Source organism: Lycium barbarum, chromosome 8 (genome assembly GCF_019175385.1).
Source record: "Lycium barbarum isolate Lr01 chromosome 8, ASM1917538v2, whole genome shotgun sequence".
Taxonomy (NCBI): domain Eukaryota; kingdom Viridiplantae; phylum Streptophyta; class Magnoliopsida; order Solanales; family Solanaceae; genus Lycium; species Lycium barbarum.
The window spans coordinates 4,266,122-4,289,555 of record NC_083344.1 but is presented as its reverse complement, the minus strand read 5'-3'; the positions used below and the strand labels follow the sequence as shown (position 1 = coordinate 4,289,555).

The window sequence follows — 23,434 nt, the reverse complement described above, 5'->3', positions numbered from 1 at the left end:
TTGGAACGGATATATATATGCCATAGAATTATGGGGCCCACTTTTTTTTTTTATATATTAATTGTTGTTTTTAATATATATGGGTGGGGTCCATAATTTGTTATTATTATTAAATGGAAAACGGACGACTAAAAGTGAGTTGAACTCACTCTTCTAAATAGTGAGAACTTTTCAGCGTTGTTTTTATCTCGCTCTTAACATCTTTTGCATTTCATTGCATCGCCTTCTACCTCGAGTAATTTTCTCTCTCCAGCTCTTTCATAGCTATTCGTAAGTTTGTAAGTACTGCTGGTTTTATTTGTACTAAACGGCTTATGCGCACGGGCCAAACATTTCAGATTATAATTCATTTATGTGTATGTAGTTATTTTTAAATAGTGATAATATATATAAAGTATATATTAATATTTTTAATATGGGGTGCACTTTTTTTTGACATTATTAATTTGCACTATTTTTATGCATATATATATATACATATACTATGTTCAAAACACGATTAATATAACATTGTAGTTTGTACTCCATATCTAAACTTTATTATATTAGTGTTTGCTACGAATAGAAAGTTTGCACTTGTTTTTTAACATTATATTTTTTTTAATATGGGGTTCACTTTTTTTTTTATATTGCTTGATTTTGTTATATGGGGTCCACTTTTTTTTTCCCATAAGTTTGGAGATGGTGAGTTTCATTTTTTTCTTCCTTTTTTTTATTGCTCGGTGTTATTTAGTATGGGGCCACCCTCGTTTTTTTTAAGTGACAACGGACGACGAAGCATGGGTCTAAACCCATGCTTTATATAGTTTTTTTTTTATATTGCTTGGTGTTATTTAGTATGGGGCCCACCCTTTTGGACATTATTAGTTTGCACTATTTTTATGCATATATATATATATATATATATATACTATGTTCAAAACACGATTAATATAACATTATAATTTGTGCTCCGTATCTAAAACTTTATTATATTAGTGTTTGCTATGAATACAAAGTTTGCACTTTTTTTTGACATTGTTTGTTTTTTTATTATGGGATTCACTTTATTTTTTATTTTTTATATTGCTTGATTTTGTCAATATGGGATACTATGTTCAAAACACTTTTCATATAACATTGTAGTTTGTGCTCCGTATCTAAAACTTTATCATATTAGTGTTTGCTACGAATAGAAAGTCTGCACTCTTTTTTTTTTGACATTATTTGTTTTTTAATATGGGATTCATCTTTTTATTTTTATTTTTATATTGCTTGATTTTGTTAATACGAAATTCACCTTTTTTTTTCCCAGTGAGTTTGGAGATGGTGGGTTCGACTTTATTTATTTCTTTTTTTTTTTAAATATTGATTGGTGTTTTTTTTTTAATATTGGTTGGTGTTTAATATGGGGACCATACTTTTTTTTTTAAATGCTTAATTGGTTGGTATTTTTTTGAATTTTTTAATATTAGTTGGTGTTTAATATGGGGACCATAATATTAGTTGGTATTTAATATGGGGACCATACTTATTTTTTTAAATGCTTAACGGACGACGAAGCATGGAAACATTTTACTTGTTATGTTATTTTTTACACGATTTTTTAAAAAATTGTCAATTAGAATTATAATTTCACTAATTTACCTTATTAATTATTTGATCTCCATTTAATATTATTTTTCCTTTTATGACATTAATCTCTTTTCACATTTATTAAAGTAAGGGAAAAATGAAAAAGTAATTAAATTTTATCTTATTTTAATATATAAGTATTTTAAGTATATTGTTGTACAATAATTGTATTTGCTTCCACTAATGGGTTGATACGCATGTGGCAATAAATCCATCATTATTGATTTAATTGTTTGATTTTCTAAGCACTTTTGTATTTTAAGTATGTTGTTGTACAATAACTTCATTTGCTCCGTCTAATGGGTTGATACGCACGTGGCAATGAATCCATCATTATTGATTTAATTGTTTGATTTTCTAAGCACTTTTTTTTTAACATTGTTTGTTTTTTTAATATGGGATTTACGATTTTTTTTTAAATATTTCTTATTTTTGTTAATATGGGATTCACTTTTTTTTTTCGTGAGTTTGAATGTGGTGAGTTCCACTTTTTTTTTTCTTTTTTTTATTACTGATTGGTATTTAATATGAACCTCACTAAATTTTGTCAAATGAAAAAGGAAGATTGTGTAGACCTTGCATAAAGTAAATTAACAGTTAAAAGAGGAAGCACTACAATGATATAAAACAAAATAAAATAGTAATTTATTTGAACTGTAATTAATTCGTATATTTGAGTTCTCAGCTTTAGAAAATAGCTAAAATTATCAATTGTAATTGAAAGTAGAGTGGAGCCCACATGACCAAAAAGCATTTGTCAAATGGTAGTAAAGAAATCAAGTGGACCTACACTTTTAAAAGAAATAGTACCAAAGCGTGTGAAGTGAAAAATCAAGTGCGATCATACTTTTAAAAGGAATAGTACCTTACCCATACTTTTGAACTTATTTACGTAAATGCCACAACGGACGACGAAAAGGAATCAATTGCGCACAGGCCCAACACTTCGGATTATAGTGTATCTATGTATATGTAGTTGTGTTTAGATAGTGATAATATATATATATATATATATATATATATATATATATATATATATATACACACACACTATGTTCCAAATACGATTAGTATAACACTGTAGTTTGTGCTCCGTATCTAGAAATTTATTATATTCGTATTTGCTACGAAAATTTATTAATACTTTTTAAAAGAGAAGATTTGTTTAAAAGAAAACTATTTTCCTCTCTTTGAGATAAAATAATAGCAATATTTAAGCGTCAGTTGATACTTTCAATTTTAATTCGATTAATTTAAAGATGTAAAATACTTATTGTTTTTTATTAACTTTTGATTTGGATAATTTTAATTCAAATTATTAAATTAATTTACATGTTTAAAACGAAACAAAGTAGAAATTAATTTTCTATTTAAACGAAGAAATGCAATTTTTTAATTTTTGGTAAATATTCTCGGTTTAGCTTATTTTACTTGTCATGTTGTCTTTTGCATGGTTTTTTAAGGAAATGTGAATTAGAATTATTCATTTGATATTAATCTCTTTTCACATTTATTTATTAGAGTAAGAATAAAAATTAAAAAGTAATTAAATTATATTTTATTTTTTAAATATATATACTTTGGGAATTACATGAATATTATTTGATTTTTTAATATATGGGTGCACGTTCCTTTTTTTTTTTTTTTTTTTTTTGACGTTGGCTTTTTTTTTAAAATATGGGGTCCACTTTTTTTTTATGAGTTCGGAGAGGGTGGGGTCCACTTTTTTTCATGAGTTCGGAGAGGGTGGGGTCCACCCTCCCCTTTTTTTTTAAGAGTGACTGACGACGAAGCATGGGTAAATCGATGCTTCTATATAGTAGAAAAATAGAAATATAATAAAATATTTCTATCTACTTTTTAGAAGAGTTGGTAATATAAAGTATAAAAAGTTATTTTTTTGTCCTTAAATAAAAAAGTGGGTGGGACCACAAAGGATTTTTTTGCCGTTAAATAATAAAGTAGGACCGAATACGGACGACGATCTTGCCTCTATAAACCGACTCTTCTATATAGTAGTAATAGTAAAGTAATACATATAATTTTTTTTATCAAATTTTGATTTGGATAATTCTAATTCAAATTATTATATTAATTTTACATGTTTAAAATGAAACAAAATAGAAATTGTAAATATTTTTTGTTTAACTCATTTTACTTGTCATGTTATTTTTCACACGGTTTTTTAAGAAAACGTCAATTCGAATTATAATTTCACTAATTTATCTTATTAATTATTTGATCTTCATTTAATATTATTTTTTCTTTTATGACATTAATCTCTTTTCACATTTATTAGAGTAAGGAAAAAATGAAAAAATAATTAAATTCTATCATATTTTAATATATAAGTATTTTAAATATGTTGTTGTACAATAATTTCATTTGCTCCCACTAATGGGTTGATACGCATGTGTCAATAAATCCATCATTATTGATTTAATTGTTTGATTTTCTAAGCACTTTTTTTTAACATTATTTGTTTTTTTTAATATGGATTTCACTTTTTTTTTTAATATTGCTTGATTTTTTTAGTATGGGATCCACTTTTCTTTTCCTGTGAGTTTGAATGTGGTGGGTTCTATTTTTTTTTTCTCTTTGTTTTTTTTTCTTAAATACTGGTTGGTGTTTAATATGGGGCCATGAAGAACTTCTATTTTTTAATTTTTATTAAATATTTTTTGTTTAACTCATTTTACTTGTCACGTTGTTTTTTACACGATTTTTTAAGGAAACGTCAATTAGAATTAGAATTTCACTAATTTACCTTATTAATTATTTGATCTCCATTTAGTATTATTTTTTCTTTTATGACATTAATCTCTTTTCACATTTATTAGAGTAAGGAAAAAATGAAAAAGTAATTAAAATCTATATTATTTTAATATATAAGTATTTTAAGTATGTTGCTGTACAATAATTTCATTTGCTCCCACTAATGGGTTGATACGCATGTGGCAATGAATCCATCATTATTGATTTAATTGTTTGATTTTCTAAGCACTTTTTTTTTAACATTATTTTTTTTAATATGGGATTCACTTTTTTTTTAATATTGCTTGATTTTGTTAATATGGGGTCCACTTTTTTTTTTTGTGGCCTTTTTTGTTTAACTCATTTTACTTGTCATGTTATTTTTTACGCGATTTTTTAAGGAAACGTCAATTAGAATTATAATTTTATTAATTTACCTTATTAATTATTTGATCTCCATTTAATATTATTTTTTCTTTTATGACATTAATCTCTTTTCATATTTATTAGAGTAAGGAAAAAATAAAAAAGTAATTAAATTCTATCTTATTTTAATATATAAGTATTTTAAGTATGTTGTTGTAAAATAATTTCATTTGCTCCCACTAATGGGTTGATACGCATGTGGCAATAAACCATCATTATTGATTTAATTGTTTGATTTTCTAAGCACTTTTGTATTTTAAGTATGTTGCTGTATAATAATTTCATTTGCTCCCTCTAATGGGTTAATATGCATGTAGCAATGAATCAATCATTATTCATTTAATTGTTTGATTTCTAAGCACTTTTTTCTTTTTAACATTGTTTGTTTTTTTAATATGGGATTCATTTTTTTTTTTTTAATATTGCTTGATTTTGTTAATATGAGATCCACTTTTTTTTTTCTCGTGAGTTTGGATGTGGTGGATTCCACTTTTTTTTTAATTACTGGTTGGTGTTTAATATGGGGCCCAATTTTATTTTTTTTAATATTAGTTGTTGTTTAATATATATGGGGCCCACAATTTTTTTGGGGCCCACAATTTTTTATTTTTGAAACGGACGATACACAATATTTTAAGGAAACGTCAATTAGAACTATAATTTCACTAATTTACCTTATTAATTATTTGATCTCCATTTAATATTTTTTTTTCTTTTATGACTTTAATCTATTTTCACATTTATTAGAGTAAGGAAAAAATAAAAAAGTAATTAAATTCTATCGTATTTTAATTATATAAGTATTTTAAGTATGTTGCTGTATAATAATTCCACTAATAGGTTGATACGCATGTGGCAATAAATCCATCATTATTGATTTAATTGTTTGATTTTCTAAGCACTTAATTTTTTAACATTGTTTGTTTTTTTAATATGGGATTCACTTTTTTTTTTAATATTGCTTGTTTTTGTTAATATGGGATCCACTTTTTTTTTTTAATTACTGGTTGGTGTTTAATATGGGCCCAAATTTTATTTTTTTAATATTAGTTATTGTTTAATATATATGGGAATTTTTTTTTAATTATTAATTATTAGTTATTGTTTAAAATAATAATATATATGGGGCCCACAATTTTTTTTGGGGCCCTCAATTTTGTATTACGAAAACGGACGAAGAAAAATATCCCACTCGTGCTTCTATATAGTGTAAATATATATATATATCCTTTACAAAGTAAGCCATCTGCCATCTGACACATGGCTAGAATAAAATAAAAGCCACAACTTTAAGTCATATAGAGATTGCAGTACTATTAATAGCCATACTTACTTTTGACTTTAGCACTTGTACTTATTTATTTCTTATATAAATTTTAGAAGAAGAAAAAATAGCAGTCCCTATCTACTCCGTCTCTTCTATTCTAAACTTCAAAAGCTACTTCTTCTCAAAAAGGCAAATCAAGAGAAGAAGAAAGTAGTCAAGTTTGTGAAAATGCCATACAGTAAATTCTCGTTTTTATGATTAGAGAAAGAAGATTCACATATAAAGAAGTATTGAAGAGATGAACCAGAGACCAAAAGAAATTATTTCCTTGATAGTAAATTATTTCAACACTTTTTAGCAGCAAAAAATGTTCGCCGCAAATTCGTCATAAATTTCTTCTTTAAAAAGAATTTGTTACGCAATTTTGGCTTAAATTTAAAAAGTTTTCGGGACTTACGTCTCAAATGAACTCCTAGAATGTTGGGTCTTACACGTGAGAGAACGATGGAACTTACAACTCACAATACTTGCATATGCTAGTACACCTTGGTGCATCACTTTTGTTATTCCTCGCACAGTGCACACATAAAATGCTATTTAAAACACTATTCAATAAAATAAAATGTTTGATATATGAATTTAATTCTTAAGAATCTCAAACATGGACTTTTGCAGTTTAGTCTTCCAACTGAGATAAAAGTACAATACTTCGCAACAATTTTAAATAATTTCGTCAATAAAATGGGCGGTTACTCTTCTTACCAAAGATGCCACGCCAAGTTGAAGAAATCAAAGCAACAATGAGTGGAGACTGCAAAAGCACGAAGGACATGATAGGTAAACAAGCCATTACAGCTACAGGTATAAGCACATATGCTTTCTTCTGCCCGAGCACAATATACACTGCGGCACTGAAGCTAACTGTCATGAGTGTTATGGAGAGAAATAGAGTGAGCAGACCCAGGATCAGGCTTCTAGGCAAAGCATATAAGAAATCTTCTTCTGCATAACGAGAAGTCAAAATGGACAAAAACACCAACAGAGAGGTGGTAGAAGTGAATAGTGACGCTGCATTCGAGATGGCAAAAACGATGAAAGCACCATTTTTGGCGAAAATGGGGAGTCCAGTTTCGCCATGGTCGCCACCTGGAACTGTAATTGCTGCTGCAAATGCAATGGTAGTAATGAGTGCTGCCGCAATTGTGCATGAATTTGCTGTACCTTTCATCCATTCCTCTCCTTTTATCTTCAACTCGGCATGTTCCTCAGTAAATACTACACTCGGCGTTTTGTTCTCTGCGTTACGGTGTTCCCGATCAAAAAGTGGTACAAATTTGTTTACTTCCTGTACAACATCGTTACTCAATGTCAGTGATCGAAGACAAAAGGAATCATACTTACTGTGAGAAAATGACAAAAATAATCCCGTACGTTTGGGGGTAGGTTAAAAGTAATCCCTTACGCATGAACTCATGAGCAGTTTCAATCTTTTAAGTTTCGTAAAAAAATAACAATTTATGTTCGTTAGATATGACGAAAATTATGATTGTTCTTTAACCTTAAACACTAAAAATGCGCCCATCAGATTCTTTCTTAAAAGACACAGCACAAAAATTGTACTAAAACACCAAAAAGATACTAAAAAAGCAGAAAATACACCTCAAGAAGTTGAACCCGACTCTAAAAATGGCAAAAACTACAAAAATTATATTTCTAAATGTGAGTTCCCGCTAATATTTTTTCCACAACTCCCGTGAAATCTAACAGATAGATTTGATAACCTAATAAATGGTCCTTGATCCTTTTACGCTAGTCCCTCCGTCTCAATTTAAGTGTCTTAGTCTGATTGGGCACAGAGTGTAAGAAATAAAGAGAGATTTTTAAATTTTGTGGTCTTAAATTAAAGATGTGAGGCAGTGAAGAATAGCACAAAACAGTTGTACTGGTGTTAGCATAAAGTTGTCCAGCGGCAAAAGCTCTCAACTGAGTTAAATAACTCATCTATTTATTAATCAGTTTTGACTTTAGGAAGTAGTAGTAGTTACTGTCCAGAATATACTCTTTGGTAATGTGTATAACTGCCAGATGGCCCAGTGGGTTAGAAGTACAAGTTTTCTAATATTTCAGCATCAATGGGAAGAAAAAAAAAAGAGGAGAACAATTTTTATATTTGGTGTACTTAGTCAAAACAAGGGATGGCAATAGCTAGAGAAAAGAGTTAGTATTTTGATGAACCTGAGCTAATTGGGGAAATTGCTTATGATGAGCTCACCATTGTCTCAAACGAACCCAATCTCTGGAAAGGACGGGCAACATGATTAATAGTCGAGGGGTTCAAGACATATAAGTTGTATATTTAATTTCATGTGTTTTAGGAAAAAGATATACTCAAATATTTTTTTTTTTGGAAACTTCAGGAAAACCCGCAGCCGCTACCCGTTGGGTGAGCACTGGGTAAACCCCCCACTGTGGAATAGCCTGCAAACCCCACAGGAGATGTAAACCGCACTAGGCAAGCCCTGTGCGACAGGCTCGACTGAGAAGGCATTAGGAGGGGTTCGAACCCGCAACCTCCCTTAAGGAAGCCTCCCCTCAAATCAACTCAGCCACACCCAAAGGTGCATATTGTATTATATTTTCTTTAGATACTTGACTGATGCCTCTTCCCTAATTGGTTTTCATCTGTAGCATGTGTGAAAATTCATTTTTGTGCATTACAAAGGTTTGACAAAAGTTTAATTATTGGCATGTGGACAAGCAATAGAATTAGTGGTGTAATTCAATATGTGGGTGTTGCTTAAAACGATATGTTCTGAAGTTGGGTCTATCTACAAGCTTACATGTATTTTGGAATTTGATTCTTCTCAGGAAGTATAAGAAATAATGAGTTATAAAGAAAAATGTTTAGGAATCCACTTTGCCAGATCATCGTTATTTAACATCGGAATCTTTGAAATGGTGCACCTTGTATGATTTCATCCTCCACTAGTAGAAAAGAACTAGCTCTCTGTGATTATCACGCTAGTACCCTCTAGAAGGGAACCTAACTGACAGAATAGTCAGACGGCTATGGTAAAACCATGTTGTCAGAAGGTTATCAACTCTGGCTTAGGTACCACCCACTATATAATGATATGAGTTAAAAAATAACAAACGGATTTAAGATATTTTATTTTTCCTACTTGACCACTATTTTTCTTAAATGAATTGTTATATTGATTCAAAATAAGATATTGTTGATGGTTTCATAAACTGTATGACTTTGTATGTATGCTTGTTCCAAAGAAATGTTGTGGTCGATGTTATTACTCACTCCGTCGATGCAACTGACCTCACTCCTTCTTTCTTTTTCCCCTGACAAATAATTTAGTAGAGGATGCACTTTGACTTAGATGGTGATAGACTGAATTGACAACTGATCCAGTAAGCCTTGCATTTGCTTCGTATGGCCATCATTTTGTTTAGACTATTGTAGCATATTATTTTGTTTAAATGCTAGAATTTTGCTCCTTGAGTCGTCTTGTAAATTTGGTTTTGGCTTGTGTTAGTGAAGACATGACATGGAACTTCTAATGTTTTTGTGAAAGCCACTGACATTCGAATTTGATATTCTCTTAGACTTAATATTTTTGTATTGTAGTATGTTGGGTTCTTGTTTACTTAGTGCTGACAGGTTTGGATTTATGAATTGCTCCTCGTACAGAGGAAACTCTATCTAATTTTTAATCTTACTAAGCGCCGGTCATGGCCTAGGTGGTCGTGGCAAAATTGGTATGAGAGCCTCAGGTTTAAGGTATGATTTGGGAGCACCCACTTTAGCCGAGGCTTAATTGTGTATATGTTGTGCACCATATGGACGATCGAGACTTTGCAGAAATTGGATAGGGCTTGCCTTTATCATTCTTTGTTAAATATTAAAATGTTATAAGTGGTCAAGAGCCAAGTAAGAATCTAACATCGTTGATATGGTTATAGATGGCAAGGAATCACTCGGTAAACTACGGATTGGACCCACTGATGGGCGTGAGGCACCAATTGCTATAACAGGTAGAGTTATGCTTCGACCAAACTTATGTTGGGTTGAAGGAGAGGTCGAGGTGTACCGGCTAGGTAGGCCATCAACCCGATCACTGAATCAGAGTGGTACTACTGCTGACATGATAGTTGTGATGCTCCATCAGGTGATGGACAGTTTCGTAAAGAATATCCAAACACAACATCGGGTTGGTACGATGCCTAGAGGAAATAGCAGATGTAACCAACCTGATGAGCCACTCGATAAATGATTCGAGGGTTTCTGGAGTTGAAACCTGTTGTGTTTATAGCGGCTAATAAGATTGAAACCCCCCAGATATTCTTGAATGGAATTCAGAGAGCATTGGACGGACTTGAATGTTCCAGCATGAGATCGGTTAAGTTGATTGCCTATGGGTTGCAAGATATAGCTACAGAATGGTTTAAATCTTTTAAAGCAAGACGACCAATTGGCTCACGCCCCTTAACGTGGAAGGAGTTTTGTGATGAATTTATTGATCAATTATTTCCATGAGTGTAACAGATGCTTTGCGATGCAATTTAAGGGATTCAGGCAAACCGCAGAGATGTCGGTGAATGAGTATGACATCCAATTCACTCGTTTGTTCAGGTATGCATCACATTTGACAAAGGACAACAAAACTTACCACATATTGCGGATATTTCAAGACAGGAATAGGCTAGATAGATAGAAGAATGAGCAGCTAAGGCATAAATAAGAGAACAGGGGTATATTTGGCCCTATTCCGTTATTTTATTCAAACCGTAGCCTTTTGGGGTTCTATAAATAGAACCCCATATCCTTCATCTCAGACCACGGTTGGAAGGGCTAGACAAGTGTTCTTACAAAGAACTTTCTGAATTTAAAGTTCTGAAACCTAAGTTCATTTTCACTTAAAATTTTCTCTCGTCTTCTTTCGAGGTTCAAATCTTTGGGGAAAGGAAGCATTTTCGCTCTCGTAGCCTCAGTCGCTGCTCCCAACAGGTAATATTCTTTCCCCTTTATTTATTTTTTGTATTGTTAAGTTTTGGCATGTAATTATGGTATTTAATTTCTGCACTCATTTTTCGTGTGTGTTTAATCTATTCATGATCGTTCAGTCATGTATTTCACTAGTTAGGATGCACTAATTTTAGGGAAGCATGATTTAAATATATCTTAGTTGCTGTTTAAGCGTAAGAGGATTTCAATCCAGTTTATGCTTTATCGATTACATATCCGTTATGTTAGTCTGTTCGTTTAAATGAAGAGATGAATGTTGTTTTCGGTTCGGGATGAAGAGGGTTAAGCATCTGTCGATATTTGTGATTCTTTGCTTATGTTATTTTTCCAATCTAAGTTGTGTGAAGCATGTGAGACTTCCAAGCCGGCCTTGCCTTTTTACATAATGAAGTCTCAACCTTAATTTCTGTATCGTTCTTTCCCTTTTACTGTATTCTTCCAAGGGGTTTTTGGACTGATTTCCTGCTAAAAAATGGCCCTTCTCATCTTCAACATGAATGAATCAATAAATTTTCGTGAACTCTAAATAAGTACTAACCCGAGCATTGTCCTCTACATTAAGTTTTTTCCCATTCTATTTGGAATTTAATGAGGATTGTTACTGGTCCTCATGTTCTTTAGCTTAAATGAGAGCATGTTGAGTTTAAATGATCTTTTCATACTTTTAAATACATGTTTGGCTAAATATCTTTCAAGAATAATTTAAGGACTTCAAAATATAAGCCTTTAAACATTTGCTTTCGTTTAGAATCTCTGTTTGAGGACTGGACATGTAACGTTAAGTTTTTCCTTTCCTAGTTCATAGCAGAAGTGCCTTAATTTCTTCTTTAAAACTAAATCTTTGATATTTGATATCTTAAAGTTCTGTCCCATTCTGATATGGCTGTTGAACTAGCATTTTACATGATTGGTTGAAGTTTTAGCTTGTTCAAAACTTTAAAAGAAAAGTCATTTGTCTTAAACTAAATAGTCGAGGTAATGTTCTGAAGTTTATTCAGATCTTGTTCAAATATGCTTCCTTGACTTGCTTAGTGATGGTCTTATTTGGATAGTTTAGAAGCAGAGGAAGAGGGTATTTCTATTTAAGTTCCAAACCATTAATTGGCTTGACATACTTCTAATTGATCTGGTACCTATCCTGAACTATTCACCAATTCAGAAATAACCAAGCCCATGTCTTTACTTACCTGTTTCTTGAGTATCCGACTCAGTACTAGTTCAGCTTGGCTCATCTTTATGTTGTGATGGTGAATTTTAAGTTGGCAGATTCTCAAAAGGTTTCAAAATGGTCCTGTAGTGTTTTCTTTGACACCATATAGCAAATGAAATGTACTTGCTCCCATATTAAACTGCTTCTTTTTCCTAAAATTGGTTTCGAAACCAAACAGATCTGTGCTAAGCTCTACAATGTTTCCTCATTTGCTAGTTCTTTCCTCTTTACTCATTAATTGAATTGAAGATATAGTTGAAATGCTAAAAATGATTTTCAAAGTTGAAACACTTGTTGAAATAGCTTAAAGATCTCTCGTATCTTTTGAGTTATAAATAAGTGAATTCTCTAACGAATGAAGAAGTTGGATTATACTTATAATTCAAAGTCTTAAAAAACCGTGTACATTTGAAGGTATTAATTCCCTCATAATCAGCCCAATTATAGAATTAATTCATTAATTGGATTAAGGACATAATTCAATACTAAAATGATTTTTAAAAGTACAACGCCCCACTAAAGCTCATTTTCCTAAAAATTAAAATACACTTCCATTTTTAATTAACTAGCCATTAATATGCATATTTTTCCTACTTTATACATATGACTATTAAACACATTTTTACAAACAAGTCATACAATTTTTAGCCATAAAATATTAGATCCGTAGGTAAACCGCATTGGGCGGATCCTTAATACCGGGGTGCCTAACATCTCTCCCGGGGATCACCAGAACCCTTACCTATTTCTCTGAATTTTTATTTAAAGGTTTTGTTTTTTTTTTCTTTCAAAAAATTACCTTTATATAGGTTTCTTAATTTTCATTCAATGAATTAAGTGGCGACTCTGTTTGTTCACGATAAAGAGCTAAAATTATGAGAACCTTTTTTGCGCGAGCGTAAAAGCGGATCGTAACAAGAGTGTGTTTCCTTTTACGATGTAATTGAGTTATCTTTGGAATTAGCCAACCAAGGTGGCCTCTTTATCGTCTATCGTGTCATAGTGGGGTTCTTAACCTCGCCAACATTGGCACACCCCCAACGTTCTGGCATCAACTTGGTATCAGAGCTCTTGCTCAAGTATTCTTCTATGCTTTGCCTTTTATTTTCATATCAGTCATTAGTTTTGTAGTATTCCTATCTTTGTCCGTTTCGTTGTCATAATTACTTTTTTTCTCTTTCTTTTCATAATTACATTTGTGTCCTTTTATCTTTCCATATTTTCATCATGGTGCTTTAACTTTTCATATTATTTTTTTCACCGTTTAAGTGCCTCTTAGTTGAAACACTACTCCTTGTCCTTTCTGTGTCACACTATTGAGTCACATAGTTGTGTGAACTAAGTGTATGTCAAGGAAAGTTTCATCAAAAGGGCTATAATTGCTTAAGGAGTCTGGATTTTAATTGGGACCATTTGTGACCCCTCCAGTCTTTTGTGGAAATTTTCCTGGAGCATTATTCATACTTTTTGTCTTTGTATGACCCAAGCATGCCTCAAAGACGTCAAATTCATCATCAAAGAAATGTTCGTGATATTTAATTAGATGAATTACGAATCCAAGATAAGAAATTAGAGGCATAGCTTGGAAGGCAAGAAACTGTTCAAAATCAGGTTTCAAATGAAGAAGCCAATAATGCTAGTTCTGTAAGTGAGGAAGATAATGTCAATTCCTTCGCTGAAGATGAATCTTCATCTCAAGAAGGGTTGCTTTGATATCGCTCACGAGGTCCAGCTCAAGATATGGGAGTTATGGGAATCAAAATTGATATTCCTGACTTTGAAGGAAAACTCCACCCTGATGATTTTGTTGATTGGTTGCACATGGTAGAAAGAGTTTTTGAACTTAACGATATTCCTGATGAGAAGTGTGTCAAGCTTGTTACAGTAAAGCTGAAAAAAGTACTTCTATTTGGTGGGAGAATCTAAAACGAAGAAGACAGAGAAGGTCGTAGTAAGATGAAAACATGGGATAAGATGCGTCAGGAACTCAAGCGTAAGTTTCTTCCTGATCATTATAAAAAAGATATTTTCATTATGTTTCATAATTTGAGACAAAGAACCATGTCGGTTGAAGAATATACCATGGAGTTCGGACTATTACTAATGAAATGTGATTTTCATGAGCCTAAGGAACTATAGTTTGTTTTCTCGGTGGTATCATTCTTGATATTGCTGATGTTGTCCAATTACAACCGTATTGGATCTTGAATGATATTACTCAATTGGCTATTAAAGTTGAGAAACAACATTCACAGAGAAATTTATCAAGTTCTTATAAGCAAAAGGAAGTCACTACTGGACGCGAAAAACATATTTCAACGTCACAAGTACCATCTAAGGTAACCCCTTAAACGTCTTCCAATAAGGAGCCTAGTGCTGGTCGTGCTTCCAAGACAAAATGCTTCAAGTGTCAAGGTTTTGGACATGTTGCTTCTGATTGTCCAAATCAATGAATTATCTCACTTGTGGTAGAAGAAGAAGTTATTGATGGTATTAATGAGAATGGAGAAGAGTTAGAAATCTTGAATGAAGATGAGATAGAAGAAGTTGTCACTGATTATGGTGGTGTCAAGTCCTTAACACTGCTATAATGACAGAAGATGAAAGTTGGCATCGTCATAATTTTTCACACAAGATGCAACTCCAAAGGGAAAGTTTGCAATTTCATTATAGACGATGAAAGTTGTGAGAATGTAGTAGCAAATTACATGGTAGAAAAGTAAAAATTTCAACTAAGGTACATCCTCATCCATACAAGTTCAATGGTTCAGAAAGGCAATAAAGTTAAGGTGTCTAAATGTTGTTGTGTTCAATTCTCTATTGGAAACAATATAGAGATAAAGTTTGGTGCGATGTTGTTCCAATGGATGCTTGTCATGTATTAATTGGCCGCCCTTGGCAATTTGATCGTCGAGCTCTCTCTGATGGATACAATAATACTTATTCTTTCAACAAAGGTGGAGTAAAGATTGTCTTAACACCATTAAATTATAAGATCATCGCAAAAAACAAGAAGAATAAGAAGAGGTTACCAATCGGTTTGGTGCAATGACTCGCTTAGTCATTTTGAGAATTTTGTCTTATTTTTTTCCACATACCCTTTCTGTAGCTTCATATAAGCATTTATGACTAGTGAGGATGAGTGACACTGTTCCCGAGGAAATCATGTGGGTTTTTGTTTGGTTATAGTGAAATTTGAGTTTTCTAAGTGAAAGAAATGGAGATGTTTGACCAAAGTCAACATTAGGTCCAAAATGTGATTTTTGACTAAGTTGAGCCTTCGGTTCGGGTCCCGAGGCATTTGGGTGTGATTTGGGTCATTGGTTGGAAAGTTGAGTTTTTGATGTTTTAGAGTTGACCTTGGTCAACACCGAATCAAGGTAACCTCTTTGGAGAATTCCAAGTGCGCAAGCGAGTTCGTAGTGTGCTTTATGATTAAAATGCATATTTGGTTGTATTCGAGGGGTTTTGAATGAGTTTCAGGTATCAGATTGAAATTTGGTAAAACCAGATTTTTCTGGTTTCAGCTTTTACTGGTTTCCTTCTATGCGTTCGCGTAGAAAGCTCGCGTTAGCGAGGCTTGGTGGACCGAGAGGGTCGCGATCGCAAGATTGGGCTCTCGTTTGCAAAGAAGGAAGGGGGGTTTGGGCTGGATTAGGCTGACCCATCGAGTTTGCGATGGCCCTGTTGCGATCGTGATGAGTTGGGCTGGGTCGGGGTCGCATTCGTGTGGCTGGGCCGCGTTTGCTAAGAGCAAATTAGGCCTGGACAGAATATAACTCCCATTTCGTATTTCACTTTCCTAAACCTATTTTAGATGTTATAGAGCTTGGATTAAGGTGATTTCTAGTGCTATTTGCAAGTTTCTTCATTGGGGTTAGTTCCTAACCTTAATCTAAGTGATTATTGATGATTCCTTTCATTAATTAATGATTCTATTCATGAGTAATAAGTAGTAAAATGAGGGTTCCCATAGGAATGGGTTTTTTATGAGATTTATGAAATTAAAGGCTTGATTAGGATTCTTAGGGGCTCGGGATTACCTTTTCAGGTTCATTTTTGGGTTCCGAACTAAAGCATACCAATATGGGTATTTTTGGATTCGTGTGATCTTGTAGAGTACTATTTTGACTGTGTTGAACTTGATTTCACAATAAATTACCGTTTTGACCTTTGGAGTTTAGGACGGGGTTGTAGGTTAACTTTTTGGACCCGAATTCTTTATATGGAAATGTGGGTATCGATAGATTCATGATCTTATGTAAATACCGTACTTGAACAGATTAAGCTTGTTTGGAAGCTCAGAGGAACGGGAAAGCCGCGGAGTGACTCTTCGGCTTCGAATTCAAGCACATTGAGAGGTACTAGACCCTTTATGTAGTGTTATGTGTTGATTTATCTAAATAAGGGGCGTAATGGGGAAATGGGGGTCGCGTACTCACGAGGTGGCGAGCACTTGTGCGGGTACCAGTGTATTTGTATGGGTAACTAAAACATGAAATAAATATGTAAAGTGATAGAGATTCGGGCCATGAAGATGGTAGATAAACCCACTAGGTGGTATGATTCCTGTTTATTTGGGATTTGATGCCCACAATTGATTGAATCATCACTCCACATCTCGTCTAAACTATGAAAAGGACATGTATCCTTGATATTGACTTGATATTATGCATTTACATGGTGAACGCATATTCATTCATACTTTCATGATATTATTGACATTTGATTGATGAAATACAAGACGGGCCTGGGAGGCTCTATTATCTGGGAAGCTCATAATAGAGAATTTGCCGGACACTTTGGAGGAGCTAAGACTTTAGCTCTTGTAAAAAAAATTATTAGCTGAACATGGAACGTGATGTCATTCGATATATTCAAATGTGTCATATTTATCACTTAGTAAACACCAACAATCAAAATACGGGTATGTAGAATCCATTACCTATTCCTTGAGAAGATGTGAGCATGGGTTTTGTCTTAGGATTGTCAAAGACTCTACGAAGGAATGTGATAAATTCTCCGAAATTGCTCTTTTGTGCCATGTCACAAGTCTAATGATGCTTCACGTATTTCTTATTTGTATTTCAAAGAGAGCATGCGCCTTCATGGAATTCCTAAATCTATCACTTCTGACCTAGATGTAAAGTTCATGAGTCATTTCTGACGTACTATGTGGAGAAAAATGGGAACACATTTGTAGTTTCGCTCACCAAGTCATTGTTACATCCCGTATTCTCGTACGATAAGTTTCTTTGTAAATCAATCAACGTAAGCTCGGGGAGTGAGATTATCTTTGAGGTTATAAGTGGTCATCCATGTTAACCCTTAAGGTTACAAGGGTTTATTATCATGTTTAGTAAGTATAGAAGGTTTAGAGGTTAACGAATCGAAGAGAATACGTTTCATCAGAATTTGGCAAGTTACTCATTTTACGGGGGGAAGTACGGTCTGTATTTATGTTTTACGGACCGTATGATTTGTCTGAGAGACCGTAAATAGATTCAGAGAGTTGGCTCAGAATTTGGTAGAAATAGGATGGATTTTACAGATCGTTACATCATTTTTACTGTCCGTATATTCCACCATATATCAGTGGCGGTGGAAGTTTCATTTCATTCGTTGACAACCATTTGAGACCTCATTTTTCATCATCTACAGATTATATACAACCATTTGAGACCTCATTTTTCATCATCTACATATTATATACATCCTAAAATACTCTCCAAAGGTTCTCATATCATCCTAGAGTATACTCTCAAAAGGTTCTCATATCATCCTAGAGTAGAATCAAAGAGAAACAACGTGAATCAAACATCGGGAATCTTGTGGTGCTTGTTAGATTGTTCTTCTTCTTGTTGTGTTTGAATTGGGAAATTCTTCAAAGTGAAGTAAGCTCAGTTTTGAGGCTGTTCTACGTTGAAGTAAGATTATGTCCCTTCTACATATATTTAAGCTTGTATAAGTCCTAGCCAACTTGTTTGATTAAGAATTGGTGAGATAAAGATTGGAAATCATAGTTGAAGTGTTGTTGTATGTCGGACTGTTGTGAGATCATTGTATGTGACTATTTGGCTGGAAAATCATGAAAGAATCTTGGATACGTTGTTGTTGTTGTGATATATGTATTATAAAGAAACGAAAGTTTAGAGAAGTGTTGGCTATTGTTATAAGATGAGCTTGTCGTTCGATGTACCGTATTCTAGTTTTCCCTTTAGTTAACGATAGTCCTACTATCGTTCGTTGTAGATTAAGGTGCTATACGACTTGAGTGTGTTACCGTTGACGAGTGCTCGATGAAAGGTAACAGAGTCTAAGCCAACTTTGAAGAACTTCCAAGACAAGTGAAAGGGCTTGTCAATATGATTAAATAGAGACTTCCTAATTTTAGGATTAGGAGCAAAAAGATCAAGAACATCAAATACTCTGATGTGGTTCATGTATAGTCTAATCTTATACTTTTGGAAGCTTAACTACGATCAAGAGAGTCATATTCTCATCCTCTGTATAGTGACCTTTGGTCCTAATTTTGTGAACCTTTTAAGTCTAGGCCTTGGTTAGCAAGGATTGAAGCAAAGGGCATCTTCTTTACTTTACAAACTGTATATGAGGTTAGGCACTTCATACCTCGAGCGCTTGTATTCTCCTTTTGGTTGTTAATGTACAAGGTAGGGGTCTGGCCTAACCCCCACCCTGAAGGTGACTTTAAATTAAAAAAAATAAAAAAAATTATATCTTAAGACATAAATAAAATTAAAATAATCAAAAATTCCTCCTAATTAATATTTTCCTAAGAGGTGTGTAAAAGAAAACACAACAAAGAATTTGAGACGAAATGAGTAAATAATTACCTTAAACCACTGTAATTCTCGTTGCATTTGAAGAGCCGCGCCAGGAACAAGGTTTAATTTATTTTTTGGCGCCAGTTTTGCAGCCAAATGCAGCACAGTATTGCCAGACAAGTCTAATGAATCCATAAACAAGGCTCTATGCTGACTCATCCGATGGACCAAGTTAAACACATTTTCACAACGATGCTCTACCGCAAAGTCAAATATCCTCTTTCCAGTTTCGACATCACTTACGTAAATCAGTGAAGGAAATTTTCTCACGACAGCTTCAACAAGCTCATAGTTGTCATTTTTTGCAGCTGCAAGGAGAGGAGCACCAACAATTCTACGAACTTCAACGAAACTCAAACTTTCAATTTTCTTGCACAAGCATTCGACAAGCTTAAGTGCATTGTAATATTTTGACTTTTTGTCTCGGATGAGTTTCAAAGGAGGCACTGCATGCAAATATGGGGCCAGACGATGATGAGCAAAACAGCTTTGAAGGACCCAATGTGGAAGGAAATTAATCTAGGGGTTGAAATAACAAATCTTAACTAGGATTTCATCCAATTTCTGCCTAGTCTATTCTAGTGGGTTTCATCCTTATCTAGCGTTTCATCATGTTACTCCGTCTGTTTCAATTTATGTGTCACAGTTCGGATTTTTTAGAGTTAAATTTTTCAATTTTGATCATCAATTCGGATATGGAATCTTTAAATTTTTTTAAATGAAACTTACATATTTGGAAACTCTGTAAAAATTACTATAAGTCACAATAATTGAGAATTCAAAATATTTATAAAACATATCAAAAAAATGCGACTAAAGAAAATTTTGTTTGACTCTCGAAATTCAGAAGTTACCGCATATGGAGGTAGTATGAAATAGGGGAACAGTGAATTTAAAAGCTGAATAGTGAAACCAAGATAGTAGGAGAGAACTAACCTAATCTTTCAAGAACATCAAATAGAAGGCCACCCAACTTCGTGATCACTGTGATGCGAATAAACCAATTAAGTTATTAGTTAGACATTGTGTGTATGGAAATGCATGCTATATCATTTTTCTCGTTTTGATGAGAATGTAAAACTTCAAAACTTCTTGTGCCCAAACCTCTTGAGAAGGAAAATTGTCTCCCTTGAAAATTGAAGGAAAAAGGAAAGATGATAAGACAACTCACAAGCACCGAAGTAAATCCGTTCCCAAATTGGTGAAAGCCAGCAGTTTTTTGCATTAAACATTTGTGGTTCATTGCTTATGTTTTTGATGTCAGTCGGTATTCTTTTTTGACCCTCGGAAGTAGGAACATCTGAAGAGAAAAGAAATTAAAGTGACTAATTAAACACAATTTACAATTATATTACATCCATTTCATTTTTATACATTAACGGTATTTAGTTATTGTTTAGACCTACTGCATAGTCTTAAATATACCGTGACATTTATGTGGCTACAAAAGCACGCAATTGAACATAAAATAAGAAGTTCAGAGTTAAAAGTTCGAACAATGTAGCAGTACCACTTTTTTTTTTGGAATAAATGTAAAAAGAAGGAGGGCCACACGAAGAGTTGAGTGTTTGAATGATCACTCAGCTTATACTAACCGGCCATTAGAGTCAACTTTGTTTTGTTTGTCAAAGTTTATTTTGCCTAACTAATTTTCGTGGTCATCCAACTTTACTCAGTTATTTTTCATGGTCAACCAGTTTTACCTAGTTATCTTTATGGTATTTTAACGGGAAATACATTTTTTGATACCTATTCAATGACGTGACAACTATAAATTTATAAAAAAAAATTAAAAATTAAAATCATCAGTATTTAGATTTATTTAGGACCAAATTCATCTTAAATCCAATCCAATTCTTAATAACACCCCCACCCAAAATGGATTGACTATATAAGAGATGCCCCTAATAACATTTAACTAAAAGAATACGATGGTTAAATGTTATTAATGACATCTCTAATATTTAAAATGTTAGAATTGAAGAACCATCGTATTCTTTTAGTTAAAATGATATATATATATATATATATAAACACAGAGAGAGAGAGAGCGGGGTCGGATTAAGAATTCGGTCGGGTTTAGGGTGGATTGTATTCTAAATAAATCTAAATATTGATTTAAATTTTTAAAATATTTTTTCCTAAAAGTTTATAGTTGTCATGTCATTGAGAGAGAGAGAAAGAGAGAGAGAGTCACCCATTTAAACGGGGTTGGATTAAGAATTGGGTCGGGTTTAGGATGGATTGTATCCTAAATATATCTAAATATTGATTTAAATTTTTAAAATATTTTTTTCTAAAAGTTTATAGTTGTCATGTCATTGAATAGGTATCAGAAATTGTATTTCCGGCTAAAATGATTATGAAAGTTAATCAGGTAAAGTTGAATGATTTTTTAAAGATAACAAAGTTGAGTGACTATTCAGACATTCAACTCGCGTCACAGGATATAGAATGGATACACTAGTAATCTTTCAAAAAAGGAGGAGGTTAAACTCACAACGGAAGAGTAATCGTTGCCAACTGTTTAAACCATCACCACGAAGGAGTGCAAATTCCTTCGCAGCAAGTACCATCAAAGCAGTTTGCCCTAGGTCAGCTTTGGCCGTATCACGATAACGTTCTGTCAACTCTATAGCTAAATCTGCCAATTAAACTTGCTAATATTAATAAACTGAAATGAGATAAAATTGATGGAGTAATTAGTAAGTTATTAGGATCCGGAGTCCAGGATAGTGCGGAATTAGACAAAGTAGCTAATTAAAGACAATAACAAAGATAACAGAAGACAAAGAGTTAACGTGGTTCGGTCAACTTGATCTATATCCACAACCAAAAGAGAAGCAAATTTACTAGCACCAACCGATACAAAAGAGAGTACAAAACAACAAAAGAGAATAACAAGATCACTCCAAAGAAGGGTTCACACAAGTGTTTCCCAACACAACTCTCTTACAAAATACTCTCTATAAAAACACACAAACTCAACTAAGTTCTTCTCAAATTGATGTGTTCCAAATGAGGAGAAGTGCCCTCCTTATATAAGGGAAAAACTTGGCCTCCAAGTTAGGTAAAAAAGAAAAGAGATATGACCAAAATAATCTCCTCCACATGAGCCAAACTTTGGCTCCAAGGAAATTTCTCTGTCAAGAGATTTGTATTAGGCATGTGCCAATTACAAAGGTCCAACGCATACATTTTTAATTAACCCAAAAATATGGCCACATTACATAAGTACTCCCTCCGTCTCATAACAAATGTCACATTAGTCAATTTTTTTTTATCCCATAATAAGTGTCATCTTAGGAATCAAGACATACATTGGCTAGTTTTGTTTCAATTCTACCCTTAGACAATAAAGTAAAATCTAAATGATGATTGGAAAAGCCACATAGTAACTTCGTATTGTTGGATTCTCAATGTCAAAAGGTAAAAGTAATTTATTTTTATTATATAGGAATAATTTGGTAAACTTCACATTGCATTATTGGTTTCTTAATATGCGTATTTTTTATTAAAGTGACATTTATTATAAGACGGAGGGAGTAATAATCTTTACGTGAATCAATGATGATGTATACAACTTAGCTACACATGATTAGTGGCCACCAGGGCGGGCTAGATGGTAAAGTCACTAATGTGTCAGCAGCACAACATAACAAAGTGCTAATCAAGCCAACAACTCGAGTTCAATGCTTTTTTATTTTGGCATATACCGAACTACACAATTTCAAAACTGAATTACATTTCTTACAAAATAATGTTCACAATAGATATTGTTTACTCAGTAGAAACAATTTTTAATATTACAACTAATAAAATCTTACCTAGTATCAATAATGTTTCAACAATGAGATATTAAATGGATTGAATATTTCATCGATCGAGAAGAAATTGACCGGGAAGTAACTACTAGCAATAACTTAGTATTTGAAAGGCTAGCTAGAAGAATAACTTCCAAGTGTATATATGAATTTTGTTATATTAGTTGAATATAAGATCGTGATTGGATTCGCATATGTTTGGTAAAGAGAATAATCTTATCCTCTGAGAATAATAAAAAATGGACAGTGTTTAATTGGAACATGAAAACGTGACTAAATTGGTCCTAGTTACTCTTCGGGGCGTAGTGGAAGAAGGGGGGATTCTTGAACTCAGAAAAGGATCCAATGAATTTGAAAGAATTGAACGAGAAGCAGTATAAGGTGAAAATCTCATGTACGGTTATGTAGAGTGACAGTAAAGTTTAAATTAAAGCTTGACTTTATGCCACAAATATT

The 23,434-nt window shown here is 32.9% G+C and overlaps 1 protein-coding gene across 1 annotated transcript; it reads right to left on the bottom strand.

The window, feature by feature from the left end:
* Positions 1-6,658: 6,658 nt before the first annotated feature.
* On the bottom strand, positions 6,659-22,142 carry LOC132605759 (ankyrin repeat-containing protein NPR4-like). Its single transcript, XM_060318989.1, has 5 exons — positions 21,655-22,142; positions 20,326-20,454; positions 20,091-20,138; positions 19,164-19,600; positions 6,659-7,406 (listed from the first exon to the last, which is right to left on the bottom strand). Exons 1-5 carry the CDS (start codon positions 21,728-21,730, stop codon positions 6,795-6,797), a joined length of 1,302 nt encoding a protein of 433 aa, XP_060174972.1. The 5' UTR covers positions 21,731-22,142; the 3' UTR covers positions 6,659-6,794.
* Between the last annotated feature and the right edge of the window lie 1,292 nt (positions 22,143-23,434).